General features: G+C 34.3%; 1 protein-coding gene across 5 annotated transcripts in view; it reads right to left on the bottom strand.

The window, feature by feature from the left end:
• ADAMTS3 (ADAM metallopeptidase with thrombospondin type 1 motif 3) overlaps window positions 1–26,609 on the bottom strand; it is a 316,618-nt gene that overhangs the window by 30,575 nt on the left and 259,434 nt on the right. For all 5 annotated transcript variants that reach the window (XR_009185863.2, XM_058297220.2, XM_058297235.1 and 2 more), the window contains 7 exons: window positions 25,852–25,965; window positions 11,988–12,133; window positions 10,681–10,856; window positions 9,391–9,524; window positions 5,714–5,837; window positions 2,494–2,574; window positions 496–659 (listed from right to left, as the gene is read on the bottom strand). Coding sequence is in view for 4 of the 5 variants with exons in the window: in XM_058297220.2 (XP_058153203.1) it covers window positions 496–659; window positions 2,494–2,574; window positions 5,714–5,837; window positions 9,391–9,524; window positions 10,681–10,856; window positions 11,988–12,133; window positions 25,852–25,965 (939 nt within the window). In the remaining variant the exon portion in view is untranslated. The remainder of the gene's footprint in view (window positions 1–495; window positions 660–2,493; window positions 2,575–5,713; window positions 5,838–9,390; window positions 9,525–10,680; window positions 10,857–11,987; window positions 12,134–25,851; window positions 25,966–26,609) is intronic.

Genomic DNA, 26,609 nt, shown 5'->3' with positions numbered 1-26,609 from the left:
CATATGAAAAGAAAAAAAATCAACTAACATTCCAAAATTATATATCAAATGAAAATATCTTCAAAAATGAGGATGAAATAAAAACTTCTTTAGGTAATTAAAAGCTGAGAGGATTCACTGGTAACACATCAATAGCAAAAGAAAAGTTAGAAATTCTTTCTACTGAATGTAAATATACCAGATAGAAAGAAAGTCAGATCTATGGAAAGAAATGAATTGCATCAGAAATGGCAAATGCATGGATAATTATGAAAATCTATTTTTTCTTCTCGTGTCTTTAAAAGATAATTGGTTAAGTCCAAGATTGTAGTATCATATTATTGGGCTTATAAAGTATATAAAATAAAACATGACAACTGCAAAAAATTTGGGGGGCATAAACGGAATTATAAAAACAAGCAATAGAGTATTCAGTATTTAAGGTAAACTTGTTTTCAGGTAAGTTAATTATAAAATTATAAATTTAACTGCATAATGACCTGCAATGCCACATACCAAAACTATAACAGGATCATGTAAGGGTCCATCGGTGTGGAGCGTTTCAATGCCATCTTCAATGTTATAATCCCATTCCACACCAAGATCTATGAAGGTCCTGGACTTGGCTTCTTCTCCTTTACCATTTAAAATATAGTGTCCTGTAGCCTGGTTCTTAATAGCTAAAGAAAGGAAAATGAGTAACCAGCATACCTTTTATCTTATCAGATTACAACTTTGAGGACCCACAGAAAGTCTGTCCTCTTCTATAAATCCAAGACCATATTTCTTTATTAGCATTAAAATAACTGGACTGTGTATTAAGTTCTGATATGACTCCCATTTCCTTGATTAGACATTCAAATCCCTCTATTAGCATCCCTACCCAGTCATGACAGGGCAAGGTGGCAAATGGGAGGAAAAATAATTAACAAATATCTCTAACTTTGAAAACACTGATAAAGAGCTTAACAGTTTCTAACTCGTGCGTTCAACATATTCCTCTCGTGCGTTCAACATATTCCTTCAGATTTGAAAATGGATATTTCAATAATTAATGTAAATCATTAACGCTAGGACAGCAGATAATATAATGGCTTTATTGACTTTGATGTGTCCCTTTTGGAATGGTCCAAAAATTTGTAAGTACCCAACAAAGCTGAACTAATTTTCAGGGCAACAAACATTTTAGTCCTTATGAATTTCTAAAACCACATCACCTATTTAACTAGATAAAAAGGTTTACTTTTGCTAGAATTCTTAGTGAATTACAGATCTATTATACATTATAAAATAAACTTTTTTTCTTGTAAATAAAAAGTAATAAATGGAATTTTAAAGTTTTGGAAATATTTATCAGCATAAAATAAGTTAGAAAACAAAATTTCTTAAGTCATTACTGTTACTGACAATGCTTAGAAAACATGAGCAATTTTAATTAACTAAATGTATTGCCCTTGGATTTGTAAGCTAGTCTAATATTTCCAAGGATAATAAACTGAACTCCATAATTAAGAATAAGAATTTTGATTATAAGAGAGAGAATTATGACTGTTAAATTGCTATGGCATCTGGCAACAAATATTGTGTATCTGTGTGTACACACTCACACATAAAATATGTATAGTGTAAATATAATGGGACCATTTACATATATGTATATATATTTAAAAACCAATCCTATGAAACACCTTAAAACAATGCAGTTTTTTCTTAAGCAACCCACAGAAAAAAGGCAATTTAGTTCAAATTTTCATGGTGCTGACAGATGATGCATCTATTTCAGAAATCTTACTGCTTTAATAGGCCAAGGAATATATGAGGTTTTGTTTACACTTATACATACACATCGAATCTAAACCTTTTAAAGTGACATTTCTACACGATTCTTTCCTAAAGAAGTAAATGCATTTTCTTTTGGAAATTATAAACAGCCATGCAAATGCATCTGCATATGCTAGTTAGAAACTTGATATATGTCAGATATTAGGAAAAATTTAATATTTTACTAGTGAAATCCACATGAAGCATATGTGTTTGCTTTTTGGCCAAAGAAGTTAAAATGCAATAAAAATAAGGACAGACATTACAGTATGACATGGCATCAACCAAAATATCAGAACTCATTTGTCAACTTAAATGTGGCAAATTTTTCTGATATTATTCCTTAATTTAGTGCATTTCATGAACATATTTATTTTTCTTGGCCCCTAAATACAGAACAAAAATGCATAACAAATTTTTCAAATGATCTTTTTCCTCATACAATAACAAACTAAGGTTCCACCCAAACTTAAAGCTTTATTTTCAGATATTTCCTCTTTTAAAGTAAGAATAGTTTGGATAGATTACCAATAATTCCCATACAATATTCAAATTAATGCAATTATATAGACAATGCAAGTTTTTGCCATATATATGTGTGTGTGTGTATATATATACACACACACGTAACTTCTTTGACATTTCCACATTTAAGCACATGTTAAAGCTGAGCCAGGGGACAGAAACACTTACCAAGAATATGAGGAGAAGCCTCGTCTTCTTGGATTAACACATGTCTAGCACCAGGGGGTATATCAAACATCTTAAGGTACCCTTTGCATGTGTAGTAAATATTGGAGGAAGCAAAGTAGAAAAAAAAAGCAACAATCATGGTTAGTTGAGCACTACTTTATCACTACTCTTGCATGCAGAAGAGGGCATCCATAAACCGAAGAAGCAGTTTCAGAAACTGATTTCATAGCATTGTGACATTTGGCATAAAATTGGAGGAAGCTTTCTTTCAAAGAGGGGAACAGCAGTTAAACCTGTTACCAACCAATTAGTCATTCGTCTTATTGCTGACCTACAGATTGTGTCAATAATTCAGGCAAATGCTACAATTTCCTGCCCCTCTATGTGATTCCACCTTTCATAGTGGGGCTACTTTTTAGTGTACGTAGGTACTGAACTTGATAGTTTTTTTTCTGTCTATAGATTATTTTTAAAGCCTCAGGGACAAATGTAGATAGCTAAACTTCTAATTAAAAAATTCTTTCAGATTTAAAGAAGCCTAATTTATTCTAAAAGAATTACAAAAGAAAACTCAGTGAGTAGCTTTCATTTTTCCTGTGATCAGCAATTAAGTTTAAAATTTTAAACAAGTCTTAACAGGGGAATCTTTCAAAATACATGTAAATTTGACCAAATCATTTGGTTGGAAAATGTATGCAAAATATACCATATGTTGGTTTTACATGTAGCTGGACCTCAATTTGCTAAACCACAAAGAGCAACCCAATATACTTAATTGGCTGCCTTGGGTTTTAAAATTATATATCAATTCTATTACAGTAAATGCCATATATGACAAAGCCTTCTTTAATCACATGCCCTAAAAATAATCTTAAGGTCACTTAGAATTAAGAACCTAACTATAAAATCATCAACAATCAGGTAAAATATAGAGACTTGACTCTCTTCCTTCAGAAAAAATAACTGAATATATGAAGATTGTGCAACCCACACCTTTGGTACATTATGAAAGATCAAATTCATAAATTCCTCAGGGAGTATTGACAGAAACTCAGCAATACTCATTGCATATGTAATCAGAAAGAAAACATGTTTTTTTTGGTGATTCGGATATGAACAAATAATATATACCTATGGGTTGACTTACCTAATTTTTGCACAGTATGTATTAGTGTGTTGACTAAATGGAATAGTCATTTTAGTATCAGATTTTTCAACACCTTAGCCTTGGGTGAAGCCCAATACTGGAAATGAACTATTCTTTCCTGAATATGTCATGGCAAGAAATAACATGCTTTAAGATTCTAAACACAGTAAAACAGCTTGATGCCATTTATGGGTGCCCATCTTCCTGCAATTACTAAAACTTACCCAGTACATTTTTAGCTTCCCTTGTTTCAGCAAGAGAAATATTGCGAGCTCCTTTGGGTAAAGTGAAAGCGCCTCTTGTCTTCCCTTAAATAGAATGTCTTTAATTAGTGGAGGTTTCATGTTTATCCAAGTCTTGCTATTTCATTGACTATACCATAAGTCATAAATGTTTTATTAAGATATAAAATATATTGTCATTTTTATAGGTTGAAATAAAAATGCATTTACAATAGCAAGCTAAAGACAATAAATTGTTAATAGTCAATGAAAGTAAGACTCAGAGTGAATGCAAAACGACGTAGGTGATGTGAAGTTGAATACTTGCAGATTTCATTTTCCAGCAACTTGAGTTCTTTTTGGCACCTCTTGCTTAAATGTTTCCCTGTTGGAAAAGGTTAATTAGTCTACTGAATGACTATGAGGACAAATTTATTGCAAAAAAAAAAAAAGGATGTTAAATTAACTTTGAACAGTTTGAACTGGTTATAACTACAGTTCTCTTGACCTTTGTTTCACAGGTTCAGCAGTATTTTTAAGGTATCTGAAAAACAGTATCATTACTTTATGTTACATATAATATAGAATGGATGATTATAGCAAAATAAAGTTTCCTTACATTATTTCACTCTGGAAATAAAACAATGAATTATTTTGCAAACAAAAGGAAAGAATAATATATAACTCCAATAAAGAAAGCACAGTAAATTATTTCATAATCAGATGAAGAAAAATGCATTTGATGCTGTCAAAATTGTAATATATGTACATAATTCTCATTCTTTTTGCTTTATCAAAATAATATAATCAGACTTAAATGGTAATATTTACTTTTTAAAGTGTGTTTTAAAACAATTTTCAGAGTATAAAACACAGTCAGCCATCACAGAGGAAGAACAAAGACATCAGTAACTAGAATAGGAAATACTTAAAAGCCACACATAAAAATGAATTCACCTCATTATATCAAAGAACACAGCTGACAGGTCTGGGATTGGCTTGAGTTGAGTAGATAGGGTACAATGAGAATAAAAAGAACTAAGACAATTATTCCATTTGGATAAAGACTATTTTATTTTATACTGTCTTTTCTTTTAAAGGAAAAATTATCACCACGACAATATGTGGCAACTTACTTTTCTTTTCTCTTTTTCTGGTTTTCTGTCATTCTCTTAGAGACTGTGCTAACAGTGCTTTTGCAGATAAAAGAGAAGATTCTCAAGGGAAGTACCACATTAAATTTTTAAAAACACTTAATGTTCAGAAACGTTTGCCCAATAAGTATTTGTTACAAACATAGAAAATATTTGTCAATAAATGTTCACACACATAATTAATTATACCTTGGATTATTTTTGGTTACACCGCTACTTAGTTCAATATAATTTTTTATAAATTATGTGAAATATGGACCCTAAACTTGTTCACATTCAAAAAAAAAACAAAAGCTAATATAACACTTAGAAATTGCATTTAGAGATTTTCAACTTTTAATTCTTGATCAACAATTTATGTACATATAAAATATATTCAAAAATCCAAAATAAGCATCAATTATAATAGATTGAATGCATTTTATTAAAAACACAAAATAAAATGAAACAGATTTTAGTTAATTACAATAATTTTTTTTACATTACCTAAACTTAGTCAATATTTTTTCATTGTAGGTGATATTAAGTTTGAATTCAGCTAGCTTTTTTCCAAATAGTAACTTAAAAGCTAATTTGGATAAAAATAAATCAGCAGCAAATTTTGTTATGTTTATAAAGAAAATGCTGCATGAAGGAACAAGTTCCCAAAGTCGAAAGCATAAATAAGGTTATTAAGTGCAAGAGAAACCTCATCTTACCAAGCTTCCTCGGAGTTCGGGTAAATGTCCCCTTTACAGTGCGACAGTGGGAATTATCACCTCCACAGACACCACATTTATCCTCAACTTTGTTAGAACCAATTTCTTTATCACAGCCTACTTTCTGGGGGAAGAAGGTGTTAAATAAAGTTAATTTTAGTGTACCAAGTAAGGGACAGCATCTCAGAAAATGATGAGACATTTTTATAATAAGTAGCCAACATTCAGCCAGTTTGCAATGAGCTTTCATTATAGCCATGATTTTTAATATCTCAGTATTTTAAAGAACCAGCATAAAATGAAATGACTTGCACTTTAAATAATAGAGGATAAATTGTTCAAGTCTGATCAAGTTTTTATGTCATTATATATTGTCTTAATAGAAACATTTATTGCGTATAGATGTTATAGCTGATGCTAAAGAGAGACAAAAAGAATAAGATGTTGGTTTTCTCTTTTCTGCCTTTATATTTATAAAGATGAGTAATGAAATAGTGAATCACACATCAGTATAAATCTTAAAAGTTGGTTAGGGATGTGAGGTAAAACTCAGAGGTGGTAGGTCTTGAAGGAACACAGAGTATTAAAAAGGCAGATTGATGCAAGTGATATGCTCACGGAAAGTGGGTTCAGAGAACAATACTTAAACTGATATTTTAAGCAGTAGAAAGTTATTGTTGCATGATAAGGGAAGAATAGATGGAAATTTTGTTTATTCAGGCTGCGGAAAGTCTTAAATACCAAGAAGAGTTTAAATTTTATCATTAATGTAGCAGGGAACTACTAAAGGTTTTTTAAACTGGGACAGGTCCTTGATGTAAGTCAATGTAGGATAATGACAGATGACATCACTGTACTCTCAAGTTCAAGATGAAGCTGAACAGGGAAAATAATGAAAACACGTACACTTAATATGCACTACATATTGTGGGAGGTAAAAGGTAGAAAAAGACACAGATCTACTCTCAGGGAAATTTCAGTTCACCTATGAGACATTTACATTCTTCTATCATTAATACAATCCTTTAACTGTGCTAAAGTCACTAGAAAACAGACATTAGAAACAACATGCTTAGTAAATAAAGATAATCTCATACATAAATGTAACATGTGAGCATGAACGAGAAAAATAAACTGCATTTTTAAAACAGAGATTAAGTGGGACAAAAATAACCGTTTTTGCTTTTCCATAACTTTTTTTCAGCATGTAAACTTAGAATCAATAGGAAGATGAGAAAGGGAGAAAAATACATCTTATTATACTTTAAACAAAAGAGAGAGGATGTTTAGGATTGAGTTTACACAAAAAATAACTTTAGTGGATCAGCATGGATGAATGAGAAGCTCAGGCTCTGTCCCCACAAACAAGCTTTGAATAACCTGTGAGAACTGGCAGAAATATCTTTCTCAAAGTGCCAGAACACAGATAAAGGACTGTAGTATTAGGGTGAGCACTGAGTCAAGAGAAAAGCAATTTAAAAATGGTAGGACTTCATGGCACCCTTGCTTGCCCCTTTCTCAACCACTCATTGGCTAAGCATAGAGCTGGCCAGTGCTCCTATTTGAGTCCCTGGTCCTGGTTCTGGAGGGAGCAGAGTAGCCCTCTTGCCCAAACTGGAAGCATTTATGTCTGGGTCAGGCTGCCTTCAGACATTTATTGGAGTCTCATCATCCCAGAACTTGCCCTGCTTATAGAAGGCAGCTCACAGAGCTCTCCTATAGAATATTGCTGGAGAAAAGTCAAATCACAGGTGCCGAGGTCAAAGGTTTTCTGCCTGTGGAATGTAAATCTCAGTGCCTAGGACCAAGAGTTAATGCTATTTCTTAGGGAAAAGGAGACATTTGTATCCATGTAAATGGAATTGCTAAGACTATGTGCTTATCTTATCTCAAGATATATATGCAGGACAAAATATATATGCAGAAAGGACTGGGAAGGACACTAGGCATTTGCCTCAAACTAGTCTCTAGACTCATTGTATGGCTAAGCTCTGAAAAGACTGAGAAAGGTGTTTTCTTTTTTTCCTCCTCCTCCCCCCCTTTTTTTGGTTCACTCTTGGCATTTGGGAAAAATACTGCCATAACACAAGCTGGATACAAACTTAAGGAACAGTTACTTCGGAATCTAAATTCCACTAATAACACATTAAAATATAAAAATTTCAAGGTTGCAAAAAAAGGATTACAAAACATACAAAGAAATGGGAAGTTACAGTCCAGGCAAAGGAGAAGCTTAAAGTATTAGAAACCATTAATAAGGAGGACTAGACCTGGGACCTCCCAGACAAAGGCCTTTAGAAAATGGCCCTAAAAATGCTCAAAGAGCTAGCAGACAATTTGAACTAAAGAAAACAGTAAACTGATAGACGAATGCAAACATACTATCAATAAAGAGATAGAAATTATGAAAAGGAACCAAATAGAGCTGAGGACCACAACAAAAGAAATTTTTAAAAATTCCCTACAGGGGTTCAACTACAGATAAGAGCAGGCAGAAGAAAGAGGAGAGGAGAGAAGAAACAGAAGATAAGAAAATTGAAATCATTCATTCTGAGGAATAAAAGAAAAAAGAATGAAAAAAAACTGAAGAGAGTTTTAGGAATAAGTAGCCAACATTCAGCCAGTTTGCAATGAGCTTTCAATGTAGCCATGATTTTAGTGTTTCCTTTTGGAGTGATTAGACAATTCCAGCAATGGATTGTGGTGAGGGTACCTACTGTGAATGTGATAATCCTACTGAATGGTATGCTTGGGAGTGGTTGAGATATGAAAGTTTGTGTTCTATATATGTTTTTACAACTTAGAGGAAAAAAGAGAAAGAACAACTGAAGAGACAATACCAAATACAATTTGTGATCCTGGATGAGATCTAATGATGGAAGAGAAAATGCTTACAAGGACATTATTGGGACATACGTAAAAAAAACTAGAATATAGAATGTAATCTTTTTATTTATATTAAATTGCTTGACTTGATAACTGCATTTAAGATTTAAGGTAGTTATGTAGTAAAATATTCTTTTCTTAGTGAATGTACACAGAAGTATGAAGTATTCAAGGATTATGATGTATACCATCTACTTTCAAAAATTCAGAAAATAGATTGATATATACAGATGGATTGGTTATTGGATGGATGGGTGGATGGACAGACAGATGGATAAATAGAATAATATAGCAAATGTGGCAAAATGTTAAAATTGGTGGTCCTTGGTAACTGAGGGGGTGGGGGTATACTGGAGTTAATAAGTGCATATGGTTATTGTTTTTCTAATATCCAATAAGTTTGAAATTCTTTCAAAATAAAATATTTAAAGAAAAAAATACTTAGCACTTTAAAAGTAGCTGGTTACAAATAAAACACTCAAAGTAAATGCATTATTACCAAGTTGTATGCCCAACTTGGAGATATCAGAATAAATAAGAAATGGCATCTGGCTGGAAATTAGGAAGACTATATTTAAATCTTGATTTTGCCAGAGACCAAAGTTTGATTTTAGTAGGAATAATTTCTCCCAAATTTTGTTTAGCTGTTGAACAAACCACGGATCCTCATTATAATGTGATTACATGTGTAAGAATCAGTTAAAGAAAAAATTTTGTAAATATTCAGCTGAATGATAAATGCAGAACTGCACAATACTGCAGGAGGCCTTTGGGAAGGCACTTTAACTCACCACACACTCTCCTCGCACACATATGCTGTACGGGTCTTTGTAAGAACAGCGTGTTCCATCGTGCACCAGCTGTTTCATACAAGCGACATCCCCAGTCTCTTTGGACTGGCAGTAAAGGTGGCATCTTTTCTTAGCTGGAAGATAAAATTAACTATTTACATAAAGGATATGTTTGAAAAGCATAGTTTACTTAAAAAACATAAAGCTGCTATGTGGTTTCCTGAAGACAAAAGCAATATTGTATAAATAAAATGAGTAGGAGAAAAGTATGCATATTTGGCATGTTTGTTTTAACCAAAGTGACCATATAATTTATTATCCTAAATACGTTTTGAGAGTGAAAAGGGGGCTCAATTAATAACTATGCTGGCACAGAGAGCAGACAACGGGGGTACTGGGGGGGGGGATTAAAAAATAATAGTTATTATGCTGGGCCAAAAGAATAAACTGGAACTGTCCCAGGCAAAGTGAGTTGAAAGGCAACCCTAGATTTACCCAAGGTTCTTTAATACTCTTTAATTCAAAATTGGTGTTCATGGCTATTAGAAAGCTGAAAGTGTTTGTTTCTCTTTGGTTAGACCCGATCACCAACTACAGTTTTTGTTTCTTTTAGGATCTCATTAATTAAATTTAATCTAAATTATGCAACTCACTTAACCAAAATAGATATAATGCATTATCTGAAATGCTTTATAACTTTGAATGCCCCTTTCCTAAAAACAACTTTCAAACTGATTCCAGTGGCATAAGTATCACATGATAGTGATGTAACTATAAATTTCCATTTGAGTATATTTAACAAAAATTCAAACCTCATACTTTCCAAGTATATTTTTTATAACTAGTATACTGTATGAAAGAAAAAGGTTAAGACATGCCTTTTATTGTTAAATAATGGTCTTTTTCATGGTCCAGATCCAATTGTAAAAGCACTATTTTCCCGTAGTTATTCAGAAAGAAAAGATCACACTATTTCATGAGCATTTCCTAGTAAAGGGATTTCAGTTGAATCAAGAGGTTACTTCTTTGCCTATACTTCTCTCCCACCCATTGCTTTCCACCAGTCTTTTTACTGGTGATGCTGATAGTGCTGTTGCAGGTACTATTCCAAAATTCTCAGAGAAAGCACTACTTTAGCCTTATTCTTGGAAATTCAGGAGGATTTGCCCCTAAAGCACCAAATTTTCTACGTTACCAAGAAGGGATCAAGAGTCCAAGGGATTGGTGGTGACAAAGTTTAAATCTAAGTAGCCATCCACCTAGCACGGAAAACAGCAAAGGTCTACTTACAATCAGGATGTTCATACGGCAACCAGTGGTGTTTGGTATTCTGATATTCAAAGTGGGAGTTACGCTGCTGGCACTGCTGCGCTCTGAAGTCCTCAAAGTGTTTTTCACATTCTTCAGTATTACAAAGTTGGTACTCAAAATTAACACCAGGACAATCCTGACCACCATTGATGGGCCTAAAGAAAAGACAACATTTAAAAAGGCCTTTTGGCTTTGGTCCAGCAGTTGAAGCTTCCAGACACAGTGCTTAAGGGCAGAAAGCCAGAACTTCTCAGTTGCCACACAAAGAATGAACTCATACTTCGTAAATTTCAGTCCTTTTCCAAAAGCACCCTCCTCTCTTTGCAGGGTGGGGGGCAGAAGTACAAAACTCAAACATAAATCAAGTTTTTAAACAGTAACTGATGCAGGAAAATTCTATTTCTTACTATATATAAAACACATAGATACAAGGGAAAGAAACTTTGATTACAGCTCTATGCCTCAGTTTTCTTATATGTAAAATGCAAATAATACTTATTATCTCAGAGAAAATCTTTGAGGATTAAATAAATTAACATACTTAAAGCACTCAGAACAGAGCCTGGCTCATAGTGAACCTTAGCTCTACTTATTATACTTTTTACTGTTTTTGTTACTTCTACTAATACTGCCATCATCTCTTTCTGTGAAGACAGGTATGTAGCAATGACAGTCTTTATGAAAAGGTACGCTCAGAGCCATCCTGCTGCCAGAGACAGAGAAAAAGTTCAGCTCACATTAAGACCTAGACAAGGAAGAATATGCTAAGTTTATTAATTCATTTTTTAAACATTTTTCCTAGAAAATAAAGTTTGCCAGGCATATGGTAGGGACTCAATAAATTTAGTCTGAGAGAATGAATGAATAACATTTCTCCTAAAAGTTCATTGGCCTTTTCTTCACAGTCTTTTTGCTGCCTCCTTCTGAAGAAATTTCATTCTAATCCCTAGTGTGAGGAAATCTCTGTGGCTCTCTGATGCTTCTATGCTTCTGGCAGCTGAATCTAAAAGCACAGTGACCGACTTTGTCTGCTCAGCATCTTAATATTCCTGAGAGCTATTTATTTAAAAATGTGAAATCTTCTCCCATCTCCATCACTGACCACTCTTCAAAAGATTGATCACTGGAGATTAATCTGAAATAGCCACTGTTTTAAGGTCTGTGAACAATTACTTTCTATGTCTTGTGTTTTGTATGTACTTCACGATACAGAATACTAATAACACAATATTAAAGCGTTTTCTGTTATGTTTGAAAATAACAAGAATTACATGGGTTATACTCACATTGGATTATTGCACTGGCGTGTTCTAAAACGAACACCAGTTCCACATGTCCGGGAACAGGCACCATATTTGGTCCATGATCCCCAATTGCCATCTTGTTTTTGTTGATTAGCATTCTTCCACATGCAATGACCTTTATAGCACCACTTAGGAAATGAAAAAAAGGCAATTTTGAAAATCATATGTTCAGTAAAGATGAGTTATTATAGAAGAAACACCTATTAGAAGAGTTTTTTTTATTTTTTGCAGCTGAAAATGCACTTAAAATCATACAAAAGCAATTATATCAATAAGGTGCCATATTAAAGGATAATTTTAGACTTTGCTTTATAAATACAAAATTTTAAATGAAAAAATAACATTCACTCAGGCAAGTTTTTAATGATACATTCACCAGGGAATATAAACAATGATGATCAATAAGAATTATCTGAGTACCCAATATGCACAGGAGGTGCTATTCTACTCTTCGTCTCCCATTATTTAGTTTATCAGGATTTTTTAAGGGCAACATGCTCCCTTTTGACATAGTGACATGAAAATACATGTATCCATTTATAAAAAACAAACTATAAAAACTCCAAAGCATGTAAAGCTTTCAAAGCCCCCTTTTAAATACTATTTAAAATGAGAAACTGTTAGTTTACAAATTTTTATTCTAGTAACATACATATAAACTAAAATTTCCCATTTTAACAACATTCAAATATATAATTCAGAGCTGTTATTACATGCACAATGTTGTGCTACTGTCATCATCATCCATTACCAAAACATTTCCATCACCTCAAAAAGAAACTCTATCAAATAAGCATTAACTCCTCATTCCCTATTTGCAGCCCAGCCCCTAATAACCTTATTCTAGTTTATGATTCTATGAATTTGCTTTATTCTAATTATTTCATATCATTGAGATAATATTTATCATTTTCTAACTGCCTTAGATCACTCAACATGATATTTTCAAGGTTCATCCATATTGTCAGATGTATTAGAACTTCATTACTTTCAACGATGAATAAAATTCCATTGTATGTGTATACCACATTTTTTTATCCATTCATCTATTGATGGATACTTGGGTTACTTCCATCTTTTGGCAATTTAAATAATGTCTCAATCACCATTGGCATGAAAATATATGTTTGAGGTCCTGCTTTAAATTATTTTCAGTATGTACAAGTAGATTGCCAGGCCATAAGGTAAAATTCTACACAGAATTTTCTGAGGAATGGCCAAACGTTTGTTTTCCTCTGAGGATGCACCATTTTACATTCCTGTCAATAACGAACAAGGGTTCCTATTTCCCCACATTCCCTCCAATAATTATTTTCTACTTTTAATAGTTGCCATGTCAATGGGTATGAAATGACACCCCATTGTCCTTTTGATTTGCATTTTCCTAATGGTTAATGATGTTGAACATCTTTTCATGTGCTTTTTAGATATTTGTATATCTTCTTTGGAGAAATATCTATTCAAGTCATTTGCCCATTTTTTTAGTTGATTAAAAAATTTTAAAGCAGTTTTACTGAGATGTATTCCCATACCACACAATCTACCCAAAGTGTACAATCAATGTATGATCATTTGCCTCATTTTATAAATTGGGTTGTTAGTTTTTCTGTTGTTGAGTTGTAGGATTTCTTTATATGTTCTGGATATTAAGCCCTGATCAGATATGTGGTTTCCATATATGTTATCCCATTCAGTAGGTTGTCTTATCACCTACTCATGATGAAGTCCTTTGATGCACAAAAGTTTTATTTTGACGTTGCCCCTTTTAACTATTTTTTCTTTTGTTGGTGTAAAGTCTAAGAAATCATTGCCTAATACAAGGTCCTGAAGATGCTTCTGTGTGTTTTCTTCTACGAGTTTAATAGAGCAGATTCTTCTAATTAGGTTAATTTTTGTATATGGTGAGAGGTAGGGGCCCACCTTCCTTCTTATGCATATGGATATCCAGTTTTCCCAGCACCACTTGTTAAAAAAAAAAAACTATTCCTTCTCCATTGAGTGGAATTTGCATCCTTGTCAAAATAAACTGTCCAAGATGTGAAGATTTATTTCTGAATTCTTAATTCTATTTCCTTGGTCTCTATATATGTCTTTGTACCAGTAAAATGCTATTTTGATTACTGTAACTTTGTAGTAAGTTTGAGAATCAGAAAAGGTGACTTCTCAAACTTTATTCTTTTTCAAAATGGTTTTGGCTACTCAGGGTCTCTTACCCTTCACTATGTATTTGATGATTGTATTGTCCATTTCTGAAAAGAGGGTTGTTGGGATTTTTATTGGGATTGCATTGAATTTGTATATCACTTTGGGTAGAATTGTAATCCTAGCAATACTCAAGTCTTTCAATAGATGAATGCAGAATGTCCTTACATATATATATATAGGTCTTTTTGATTTTTTAGCAAAGTTTTGTAGTTTTCCTTATGTAAGTCTTAACATCCTTGGTTAAATTAAATTCTAGGAATTGGATTCTTTCAGTTGCTTTGGTAAATGGAATTTTTTTCTTGATTTCCTCTTCAGATTGTTCATTACTAGTATAATTTTGCACGTTGACCTTGTACTATACCACATTGTTGAATTCTTTTATTAGCTTTGAATATTAAATTTTGTTGTGGCTTTTTCAGGATTTTCTGTATATAGGGTTATGCCATATGCAAATAGTGGATTTTTACTTCTACCTTTCCAATATTTTTTATTTCTTTTGCTTGCCTAATTGGTCTAGCTAGAACTTGCAGTATATTGTTGAAAACTAGTGCTGAACATGGGTATGTATCTTTTCCTTATCTTAGAAGAAAAGCTTTCAGTCTTTTATCATTGTGTATCTCTAGGTTTTTCATATATCTCCTTAATATGTTGATGAAGTTTCCTTCTATTCCAGGTTTCCTAAGTGTTGTCATTAAGAAAGAGGGCTGATTTTTGTCAATTGCTTTTTCTTTGTGGATTGAGATGATTGTATTTTTTCCTTTCCTTTATTCAACTAAAGTGGCATTTACATTAATTGATTTTCCTCTGTTGAATCATGCTGGCATAACTAGGACAAATCCAACTTGATCATGGTGTATAATTCTTAAAATGTGCTGTTGGATTCAATTTTGATAGTATTTTGTTCAGGATATTTGCATCCTTATCCATAAGGGATATGCATCTGTATTTTTTCTATTTAGTGGTATTTATATCTGGTTTTGGTCTCATAGATTGCATTCGAGTTTTCCCTCCTTTTCAATTTGTAAGAGTTTGAGCAGCATTAGTGTAAATTCTTCAGATGTTTGGGAAAATTCACCAGTGAGGCTGTCTGGACCTCAGTTTTACTTTGTTGGGATGTTTCATTACTGATTCAATCTGTTCAGTAGTATTAGTCTGTTGAGATCTACTAGTCAGTGTAGGTACTTTGGTGTTTCTAGGAATTTTTCTATTTCATCTAGGTTATCTAATTTGTTGACATACAATTATTCATAGTATTCTCTTATAACCCTTTTATTTCTCTGGGCTCTGTAGTAATGCCACCCCCTTCATTTCTGAGTTTGGTTATTTGTTTCCTATCTTTGTTTTGTCAGTTTAGCTAATGTTTGTCAATTTTATTGATCTTTTCAAAGAAACAGCTTTTGGTTTCCTTGAGTCTCTGTTGTTTCTTATTCTCTATTTCATTTATTTCGGCTCTAATCTGTGGATTAGACTATAAGTCTTTCCTGCCTTCTGTTTACTTAGGGTTTACTTTCGTCTTTTCTTCTCTGGATCCTCCTGTTTTTCAGCTCTCTTACATGAGATCTTTCCTCTTATTTAATATGAGCATTTAAAACTATAAATTTTCCTGCTCAGCACTCTCTTCACTGCATTTCATAAATTTTGGTATGTGGTGCTTTCATTCTCAGTTCCCTAAAGATATTTCCTAATTTCCCTTGTGATTTCGTCTTTGACTCTTTGTTTAGGAGTGTGTTGTTCGATTTCCACATATTTGTGAATTTTCTATTTCTCTCTGTTACTGATTTCTACCATCATTCCAGACTGGTCAGGGAAGATGCATTGTATGATTTCAACATTTTGAAATTAATGCAACCTATTTTATGACTTAACATATGATCTTTCCTGGAGAATGACCCATGTGTACCAGAGAAAAATGTGTATTTAGCTGCTGTTTAGTGAAACGTTCTACATAGTTCTGTTAGGTCTAGTTCATTTATAGAATCATTCAAGTCCTCTCCGTATTGATTATCTCTCTTTAGATGCTCTATCCCTTATTGATCTACATAGTTCATTTATAGAATCATTCAAGTCCTCTCTTTCCGTATTGATTATCTCTCTTTAGATGCTCTATCCCTTATTGAGAGATGTGTGTTTAATTCTGCTACAGCTTGAAGTTTTTATGTGAATCCCAGAATAACTCATTATCTTAGAACTAATCCATTCCTGTAGGTGTAGGGCCCTTTGATCACATTAAGATTCGGCTAAGGAACATTCTGATCAGACCAAATTAGGGCCATTGACTGGATTACATCAATAAGGCATGACCAGGTTGGGTCTCTGTCCTCTTGCTGAGGGCACAGAAACACCAGAGAAAGAGAGCCCCAAGGGGTTAGGCCCACAGAACAGCTCAAAACTTAAGAGTCGAGCCCTGCCATATCCTTGATCACTCACAGCTAAGTCCAGGAAGAAGCACCCTGGAGGAGAAGGCAAAGACCTATATGGAGAGCTGCCATTTTGCCTCTCCACAAAGCAGGAGTCTAGGACCTAGTAGCAACCTTTGGTGAGAAAGCATCTCTCATGATGCCTTGATTTGGACATTTTTGCAGCCTCAGGACTAAGTTTTTACTCTAATAAATTACTTTTATAAAAGCTAATCCATTTCTGATATATTGAATAGGTAGCTTTAGCAAACTAAAACATCTACTACTAATGTAGAACCATCTATTCCTCCCTTTAAATCTATCAATATTTGCTTCATATATTTTGGGGATTTGGCGTTTGGTGCATATAGCCATTCATTAATTATCATGTCTTCTTATTGAGTGAACCTCATTTTCAGTATGAGGTGACCTATTTTGTCTCTCATACAGTATTTTTATTTAATTTTTTAATTATAGAGGTTATAAATTTAGAGAAAAATCATGTAAAAAAAAATACAGCATTCCCAGATACCCTACCCCCCTTAGTACAGGCACTTTTTGTTAGTTTGGTAACTTTGTTATAACTGAAGAAAGAATATTATAATTGAACTATTCACTATAGTCCATAGTTTATATAATGGTGCATTTTTTCCAATATACCAGTGTATTCGTCAGCCAAAGGGGTACTGATGCAAACTACCAGAAGTCTGTTGGCTTCTATTATTGTATTTATTTGGGGTAGGAGCTTACAGATACCAGGCCATAAAGCATAAGTTACTTCCCTCACCAAAGTCTATTTCCACATGTTGGAGCAAGATGGGTGCCAACACCTGCCAAGGTTTAGGCTTCCTGGGTTCCTCTCTTCCCAGGCCTTGCTTCTCTCTGGGCTCAGGCCCTCTGTTTTCTCTACAAGGTCAGCTGTAGACTATGAGGCTCTCTAGGCTTTGCCTCTCTCCACAAGGTCAGCTGTAGACTATCAGGCAAATGGCTCTCTCTCCCCAGGGTTTCTGCCATGTCTAAGGAGCCATCTTTATTCCTCTGTGTTCTTCTCCTGGCTCAGGTCCTCTCTTCCCGGGGCTTGGTCTCTTTCCTCTGCATGCTTACTTCCCAGAGCTCCAGCTCAAGACTCAAGCATCAAACTCCAAATTAAAATCCAACATCAAAATCTCCAACTCTGCCCTTTGCCATGTCTTTTACCTGTGAGTATCCACCCACCAAAGGGCGGGGACTCAAAACACTACTGACATGGCCCAATCAAAGCCCTAATCATAATTTAATCATGCCCAGGTACAGACCAGTTTACAAGCATAATCCAATATCTATTTTTGGAATTCATAACTATATCAAACTGCTACAACCACCCAATAATTAACACCTTACATTAGTGTTGCACAATTGCCATAATTCATCAAAGAACAGTTTTATACTTGTACTATTAACTATAGATGATGGTTTAAAATAGGGTTCACTGTGTTATACAATTCTAGGTTGAATCTTTTAATTTTTATTCTAGTAGCATATATATGATCTAAAATTTCCCCTTTTAAGCACATTCACATATATAATTCAGTGCTGTTAATTATGCTCACAATGTTGTGCTACCATCACCACTACCCATTTCCAAAACTTTACAATCAACCCGAATAGAAATTCTGTACAAATTAAGCAATAATTTCTCATTCCCTACCTCCAACACAGCTCCTGGTAACCTGTATTCTAACTCTATAGCTTTGTTTTCTCTAGTTATTTCATATCAGTAAGATTATACAATATCTGTCCTTTTGTGTTTGGCCTATTTCACTCAACATAATATCTTTAAGGTTCATCCATGTTGTTACATGAACAAGAATTTCATTCCTTTTTAATGCTGAATAATAGTCCATTGTATGTATGTACCACATTTTACTTATCCATTTGTAAATTGATGGATACTTGTGTTGTTTCCACCTTTAGGCAATTGTGAATAATGATGCTATAAACATTGGTGTGCATATATCTGTTTAAGTTCCTGCTTTCAATTCTCTTGGTTATATACCTAGTAGAGAGAATGACAGGTCATATGATAATTCTATTTAGAATCTTCTGAGGAACTGCAAAACTGTCTTCTACAGTAGCTGCACCATTTTACCTTCTGACCAGCAATGAATAAGTATTCCTATTTCTCCACATCTTCTACAACACTTGTAATTTTCTGTTACTGCTTTTTTATAGTAGTCATTCTAGTGGGTGTGAAATGGTACTTCATTGTACTTTGGATTTACATTTCCCCAACAGCTAGTGATGTTGAGCATCTGTTCATGTGCTTTTTAGCCATCTGTATATCCTCATCAGAGAAACAAAACAAAGTTTTACTTCTTCCTTTCCTATTTGGGTGCCTTTATCTTCTCCTTTTTGCCTAACTGCTCTAGCTAGAACTTTTAACACAATGTTGAATAACAATATTGACAGTGGCCATCCTTGTCTTATTCCTGATATCAGCAGGAAAGGCTTCATTTATCACTGTTGAGTAAAATGTTAGCTGTGGATTTTTCAAATATGCCCTTTACCACGAGAAAACTTCCTATACCTATCTTCTGGAGTATTTTTATCAAGAAAGAAGGAAATATTTTGTCAAAAGCCTACTATACATCAATCGAGAGGATCTTGCGATTTTTCTTCTTCAATTTATTAACGTTATTTATTACATGTATTGATTTTCTTGTGTTGAACCACTCTTGCACACCCAGAATGAAACCCACCTGATTGTGCTGTATATTTCTTTTAACGTGCTTTTGGATTCAGTTTGAAAGTATTTTGTTGAGGATTTTTGCATCTATATTCAATAGAGAAATTCAATGTGATTGTCCTTTTACATAGGATCTTTATCTGCTTCTGGTATTAGGGTGATGATGGCTTCATAGAATGAGTTTGGTAGTATTCCTTTCTCTTTAATTTTTTGGAAGAGCTTGGGCAAGATTTGTATTAGATAATCTTTGAATAATTAGTAGAATTTACCTGTGAAGCCATCTGGTCCTGGGCTTTTCATCTTTGAGATGTTTTTGATGAATGTTTCAGTCTCTCTACTTGTGATTTGTTTGTGGAGGTCTTCTACTTCTTCTGGTCAGTATAAGATGTTAATCTGTTTCTGGGAATTTGTGTCTATGTTGTCTAAGTTTGTTGCTGTACAATTATTCACAGTATCTTTTTATGATCTCTCTTATTTCTTTTGTCAGTAGTAATGTCCCCCTCTCATTTCCAATTTTAATTATTTGCATCTTCTTTCTTTATTCCTTTGTCAGTCAAGCTAAGGGTTTGTGGATTTTGTTGATTTTTTCGAAAAACCAACCTTTGGTTTTGTTGATTCTCTTTTGGTTTTTGTTTTGATTTCATTTATTTCTTCTGATTTTTATTATTTCTTTCCTTTGGCTTGGTTTGAGATTAGTTTGTTCTTCTTTTATTTGGTTTGCGATTAGTTTGCAGTTCTTCAATTAGCTCTTTCTCCTTTTCTAATGTAACTATTGAGGGCTATAAATTCCCTTCTTAGCACCACCTTTGTTGCATCCCATAGGTTTTCAAATGTTGTGTTCTTGTTTTCATTCATCTTGAGATATTACTGATTTCTCTTGCAATTTCTACTTTAACTCATTGATTATTTAAGAGTGTGTTGTTTAATCTCCAAATATTTGTGAATTTTCCCTTTTTCTGCCCTTTATTGATTTTCAGCTTCATTCTATTATGATCAGAGAAGGTATTTTGTATAATTTCAATTTTTAAAAATTTGTGGAGGCCTTGTTGTGACCCAACATATGGTGTATCTTGGAGAAGGATCCATGAGTTCTTGAAAGCATACATATTCTTCTGTTTTGGAGTATAATGCTCTAATAAATGCCTGTTAGGACCAGTTCATTTTTCATATTATTCAAGTCTCTGTTTCTTTATTTATCCTTTGCCCAGATCTGCTAGCCAATGCTGATAGTGTTGTATTAGAGTCTCCATTTGTTTTTCCCTTCAGTTTTATCAGTGTACCTCATGTATTTTGGGACACCTAAGTGAGGTGCGTAAACATTTATGATTGTTATTTCTTCTTGATAAATTGCCCCTTTTATCAATATATAATGACCCTTTCATCTTTTATAACAGTTTTGCATTTAAAATCCTTTTTGTGCCGTATTAGTATCACTACTCCAGATCCTTTTTATGGTTACTATTTGCATGGAATAGCTTTTTTCAACCTTTTGCTTGCCACTTGGTTGTGTCTTTATGTCTGAGGTAAGTCTATTATTGACAGCATATAGGCAGCTCATATTTTTTATGCATTTTATCAGTCTATTTCTTTTGATTGGGGAGTTCACTCCATTAACATTCACGTTATTATTGTAAAGGCATTACTTCTGTTTTATCCTTTAGTTTTCTATTATCATATCTTACTATTTTTGGTCTTTTTACCCTTTTTACCCTTTAAATTACCGTTAATAATAATCTTCATTTCTATACTCTTCTACAAGTCTCTCACCTCTTTCTTTTCCTTTCAGGCTATAGCACTCCCTTTATTATCCCTTGTAAATCTGGTCTTTTGGAACATACTTTCTTAGTTTTTATCTGTGAAGACTTTAAACTCATCCTCATTTTTCAAAGACAATTTTGCCAGATAAAGAATTCTTGGAGAAGAGTATGTGGCTCAAGCAATTGGGCTCCTGTCTACCATATAAGAGGCAGGGTTCAGTATTCTGGGCCTCCTGGTGAAGGCAAGCTAGCCTGTGTGGCAAGGTGGCCCATGTGGAGTGCTGCCCCATGCAATGAGTGCTGCCCCATACAGGAGTGCTGTCCTGTGCAGGAGTGCTGGCCCACATGGAGAACTGACACAGCAAGATGATGAACAAAAAGAGACACAGAAGAGAGACAATAAGAGATGCAACAGGCCAGGGAGCTGAGGTGGTGCAAGAGATTGATAGCCTCTCTCCAACTCTAGAAGTCCCAGGATCAGTTCCCAGAGCCGCCTAACGAGAATATAAGCAAACACAGAAGAACACTACAGTGAATGAACACAGAGAGCAGATAATAGAGGAAGGGGGGAAGAAATAAAATAAATAAATCTTAAAAAAAAAAAAGAATTCTTGGCTGGCAGTTTTTATCTTCCAATACCTTAAATATATTATATCACCTTCTTGCCTCCATGGTTTCTGATGAGAAATTGGAATTTGGTCTTATTGAGGTTCCCTTGTATGTGATGCATTGTTTTTCTCTTGCTACTTTCCGAATACTCTTCTTATCTATGGTATTTCCTGAATAGTAGGTGTCCTAGAGTAGGTCCATTCATATTTATTCTATTTGGGGTAGGTTGTCCTTCTTGGATATTGATATTTATGTGTTTCATAGGGGTTGGAAGTTTTCCATCATTATTTCCTCAAATATTCTTTCTGCCCCTTTTCAATTCTCTTCTCCTTTCTGGACACCAGTAATGAATATGTTTGTGAGGTTCAAGTTGTCATTCAATTCCATGAGAACCTGTTCCATGTTATCCATTTTTTTTCTCTTTCTGTTCTCCTGTCTTTTCAAGTTCAGATGCTTGGACTTTCAATTCACTAATTCTGTTCTCCACCAATTCACATCTGCTGTTATATCTGCTATTATGTGCCTCTAATGTATTTTTAATCTCATCCATTGTGTCTTTTATTTCCATAAGCTCTGTTACATTTCTTTGCAGTCTTTCAAATTGGTCATTATGCTCACCCAATGTCTTCTTAATATCCTCTATATCTTTAGTCCTATTTTCCTTCAACTCCTTGAATTTATTGAATTTATTCAGGAGATTTGTGTAATTATCACTGATTATTTGTCTTAAATCTTGTGTCTTGTCAGGATTTGGGATTTGTTCCTTTGGCTAGGCCATTTCTTCCTGTTTCCTAGTATGACTTGTAATTTTGTGCTAACATCTCGGCATTTGAATATGTTAATAGAGAAATTAACTCTAATGGTCAATTTCTCTCTCTTGCCTAGTAGTTTTGTTTCACAGCTCTTGTTTTTATTTTGGTTTTACTTATTCTAAGTCTTTAAAATTGCCAAGCTTAAGTTATCAAACTAACGTCTGGAACTCACTAATGGGATAAAGATATGAATTAAGGAGTCTAGGTCCTGAGACTCCAAAATGTGATTTTCTCCTTGCTGGCCAGCAGATGATGATCTTCAGTGACTCTTTCCAGACACGTTTCTTTTAGTCTTACTTGCCTTAATTCTGATTTGGTCAGAGCCAAGGTTCAAAGAAGGCTTTGCTGGCCAAACTCACTGTAGAAAAACCACTCTCTACTCCCTGCTGCATCCTACTTCTTCGTAGGAAGACCTCTCTTCCACTTTAATTTGGGTGGAGTGAGCCACAAATTTATCCACACTGTTCCCTTTGAGGATGGGGGATGGGTGTCATTCTTGAACGTTGGGGCTTATAATTCACAGTTCATTTTTGGCTTCTTTGTCTCTCTGTCCTTAGCTTTCCTGGGGTATGTATAGCACTCTCCTCATCTGCAGATTCCCAAAGCATCTTCCTCAGACAGTTTTTGCTCTTCCTCCATTGTGAGAGTGAGAGAGTTGAGCCCTGCCTACCTACTCCAACAACATCTTCCCAGAAGTCCTTTCCTATATTCTGAGTAAATTTTTGTATATATTATGTGACATGGGTCCTCCGCCATTCTTTTGGATATCAATGTCCAGTTCTCCTGGTGCCATTTGCTGAAGAAAATATTCTTTCTCAATTGAATGAAATTGGTAGCCATGTCATAAATCATTTGACCGTAGATGTGATGGCCTGTTTCTGAACTATCAATTCAATTTCATTGTATCTTTATATCTATCCTTATGCTGTTTTAACTGCAGTCACTTTTTAATAAGCTTTAAAGTAAGGAAGTTTGAGTCTTCTAAATTCATTCTTCTTTTTCAAGTTGGTTTTGCCTATTCATAGCCCCTTAAACTTCCAAATAAATTTTACATTTGGCTTTATTTGGGTTGTTGCTCTCCTTCAGAGTTTCACTCACCTATCAAGAAGGTAGTCAGAGGTGAACATGGAGTGCAAGGTCTTCTCTGTATTTTCTAAACCTGTATCTTGTTCTGCATTTGTGCTTGTTCATGGCCTTAGAAATTCCACTGTTTACAGGGATTAGAATGTTCCCTCTGTACCCCATGAAATAGATTCTCTCCCATTCTGGCTGCTCTACTCTGGGTTACTTAAAGTATGTAATCCTTTATCCTAGACTGCTTTGACTTAATTGTTTCTTATACTGCTTTAGTTGTCACTGAATTACTTCTGTCTTCAGGGTAAATTCTGGGAGGGCAAGTTAGAGCTAATTTTCTGGTTCTTTCTTTCAGGTTGCCACAGATAGATTGGCTCTGATATACAGGCATCCCAGTACACACATGAGCACTGCTCTGTTCCCTTCAGCACAGGGCCAGGGACCCACAATAGAAGTACAGGCTGGCTCCATAATGCCCCAGGGAAGGCATAAGGGCAGGGCCAGACAGAGCACCATGAGTCTCTAGTACCATTTTTGAAGCTACATTTTCTTGATTTAGCACTTGCCCAGTTTCTATAACCCTTTAAGCTGCTTCCTGGAGTTTTAAGAATATGGTTCTGCCAGTTTTTGCTTGTTGTTCTGTGGGGGAATAGAACCCTGGAGCATATTATACCACATCTTGGTCGATCAGAAGCATCCAAAGCATTTTTACATAATTTAAAAAATTTACCTTCACAATGATTTCGGAAATATAGGTCAGATATATTATCCTAACCTTTTGGATGAGGAAAGTTCCATAAGTAGTTTAAGTTCATCTGATTAGTCAGTAACTAAGTGGGAACTATGAGAACCCTGATACTTTAGAAGCACTGAGCAGAGTATTCACTATACAGCAGTACTCAGATAATGTTAGTTCCTTTCCCTTCTTACATTTCAGTTTGTTTTTTCATACTACATATAATCAATGCGTTTCTTAAAACTCAACTTCATTAAATTTAAGTATAAAACAAATATATTTAGGGGAATTGTATGTTCAGAGTTTATTAACAGGATATCTTTTTTATAAAGCAAAAAAATGAATCAACTCATTATTGCTCTTGCTTTTTGAGTCCAAAGTTTGTAATACTGAATTTTTTCAAAGCAAGACTCTGTATGTAATGTCTTAGCATAGTGCCTAGCATTGTTTAAATACTAACAATGGCAGGTTTTTATTATTAGTATGTCTCTAGTTCTCATTTAGTAAATATAGTTTATACACATTTGAAATAGAGCTTTAAAGGGGTTTAAAAGAACTAAAAGCTATATAAATCCTCTTTGTCAGCTACAATATCTTATTTCCAAACTAGTCAAAGCTCTTCAGTTTGAGTTATTAACATGACTTTGTTTGGGGTTTGGGGATCTCTCCCCTCATGAGTAGCATAGATTGGCACTCAGCCAGTTTCTGGGTATTCAGTCCTGACTATGCCACTTGAAATTTAAAAACCTTTGGGCATCTTTCCCTAAGAAGCAAGGCCAAAACTTCTGTATGAGTTCTCATGACTTTATTTCTGGAAAACTTTCAGAGGAATGGATGCCAGGAAGTAAATCAAATTCCACTAGCAGGGGACCAGATATTCTGCTAAGCAGCTACTTCCTATCCTCTTGATAGTGTGCTGAATGGTGGCCCCCAAATATATCACGTCCTACTTCCTAGGACCTATAAATGTTACCTTATTTGGAGAAAAATCTTCTCAGATGTGATTTAGTTAAGGATCTTGAGAAGGGAGATTATCCTGGATTATCCAGGTGGGCCCTATATGCCATCACAAGTGTGCTTATAAGAGAGAGGCAAAGGAAGATTTAAGGAGATTTAATACACATACAGTAGATGAAGAAGCAAAGTAACCATGAAGGCAACTATTGAAATGATATGGCCACAAGTTAAGGAATGCAGATAGTAACTGGAAGCTGGAAGAAGCAAAGGATATACTTCTCCACTAGAGCCTCCAAAGAAAGTGTGGCCCTTCCAAAAACTTGATTTCAGCTCAGTGGAACTTATTTGGACTTCAGGCCTCCAAACTGCTGCATTAAGCCACCAAGATTGTGGTAATTTGTTATAGCAGCCACAGGAAACTAATACACTATCTCAGTGCATTACAATAATGAAACATCATGCACACTGACTTTCATAAAAACAACTGTACCCTTTGTATGTCACTTTCCAGATTCTTTTAGATAATCATTCTGCAACATACCTTAAACCTTCAATGTATAAATAAATATACTCACCTTCCCTGCAGCACACTCAGTCCCATCAACTGGGGGTCCCTTTTTAGTCTTACAAAAATAAGGATTATCAGGATGGCTACACCACAACTGTTTACATGGGTCAAAGGTTCGAAACTGAAAAAGAAAGAATCAAACTCTCAATGAAATACAACTAGCATGACGTGCACCAACAATACACTCTATATAGTATCTTCATGTCTATTATCAGATATTTTCATTTTAAGTTAATAGCCAAAGTTGCAGCATGTTAAAAATAGTGTATAAAATTCCAACTAGAGAATACTTTTATCTTGCTTCAAACATACCTCTAATCTGAATACTTACATGGAATACTGGCTTTAATGGACTCTAGAGAGCATTTATTATATGCCTGCAATGAACTCAGCACTTTAGTTACATTACAAAATTTAACCCTCATAACAATACCATAAAATAAGTGCTATCATTATCCACATTTACACATAAGGAAACAAAACAACAGAGAGACTAAAATGGTGCTTAAGGTCATAAAACTAGTAAGTGTAAAATCCAGGACTTGGTCTACCCAGACTGACTATGGAGCCCATATTTCTAACCTCTATGCTATACAATGATTCTCATATGAGAATACACCAATATTCACCAACCTTTCCTTCTGGTTATAGATATATGGAATAATGGTCAACAGGTTAAAGAAAAGCAATTGATCTAAGGCTTGAAATTAATCTCTGAAGGTCACAAAAACTAAGGGAGGAATAGGGCTTAGTTCTGGAGCCTGA

This window comes from Dasypus novemcinctus, chromosome 1, assembly GCF_030445035.2.
Source record: "Dasypus novemcinctus isolate mDasNov1 chromosome 1, mDasNov1.1.hap2, whole genome shotgun sequence".
Taxonomy (NCBI): domain Eukaryota; kingdom Metazoa; phylum Chordata; class Mammalia; order Cingulata; family Dasypodidae; genus Dasypus; species Dasypus novemcinctus.
Note: the sequence above shows the minus strand (reverse complement) of the source record. Positions and strands in the feature narration are given on the sequence as shown.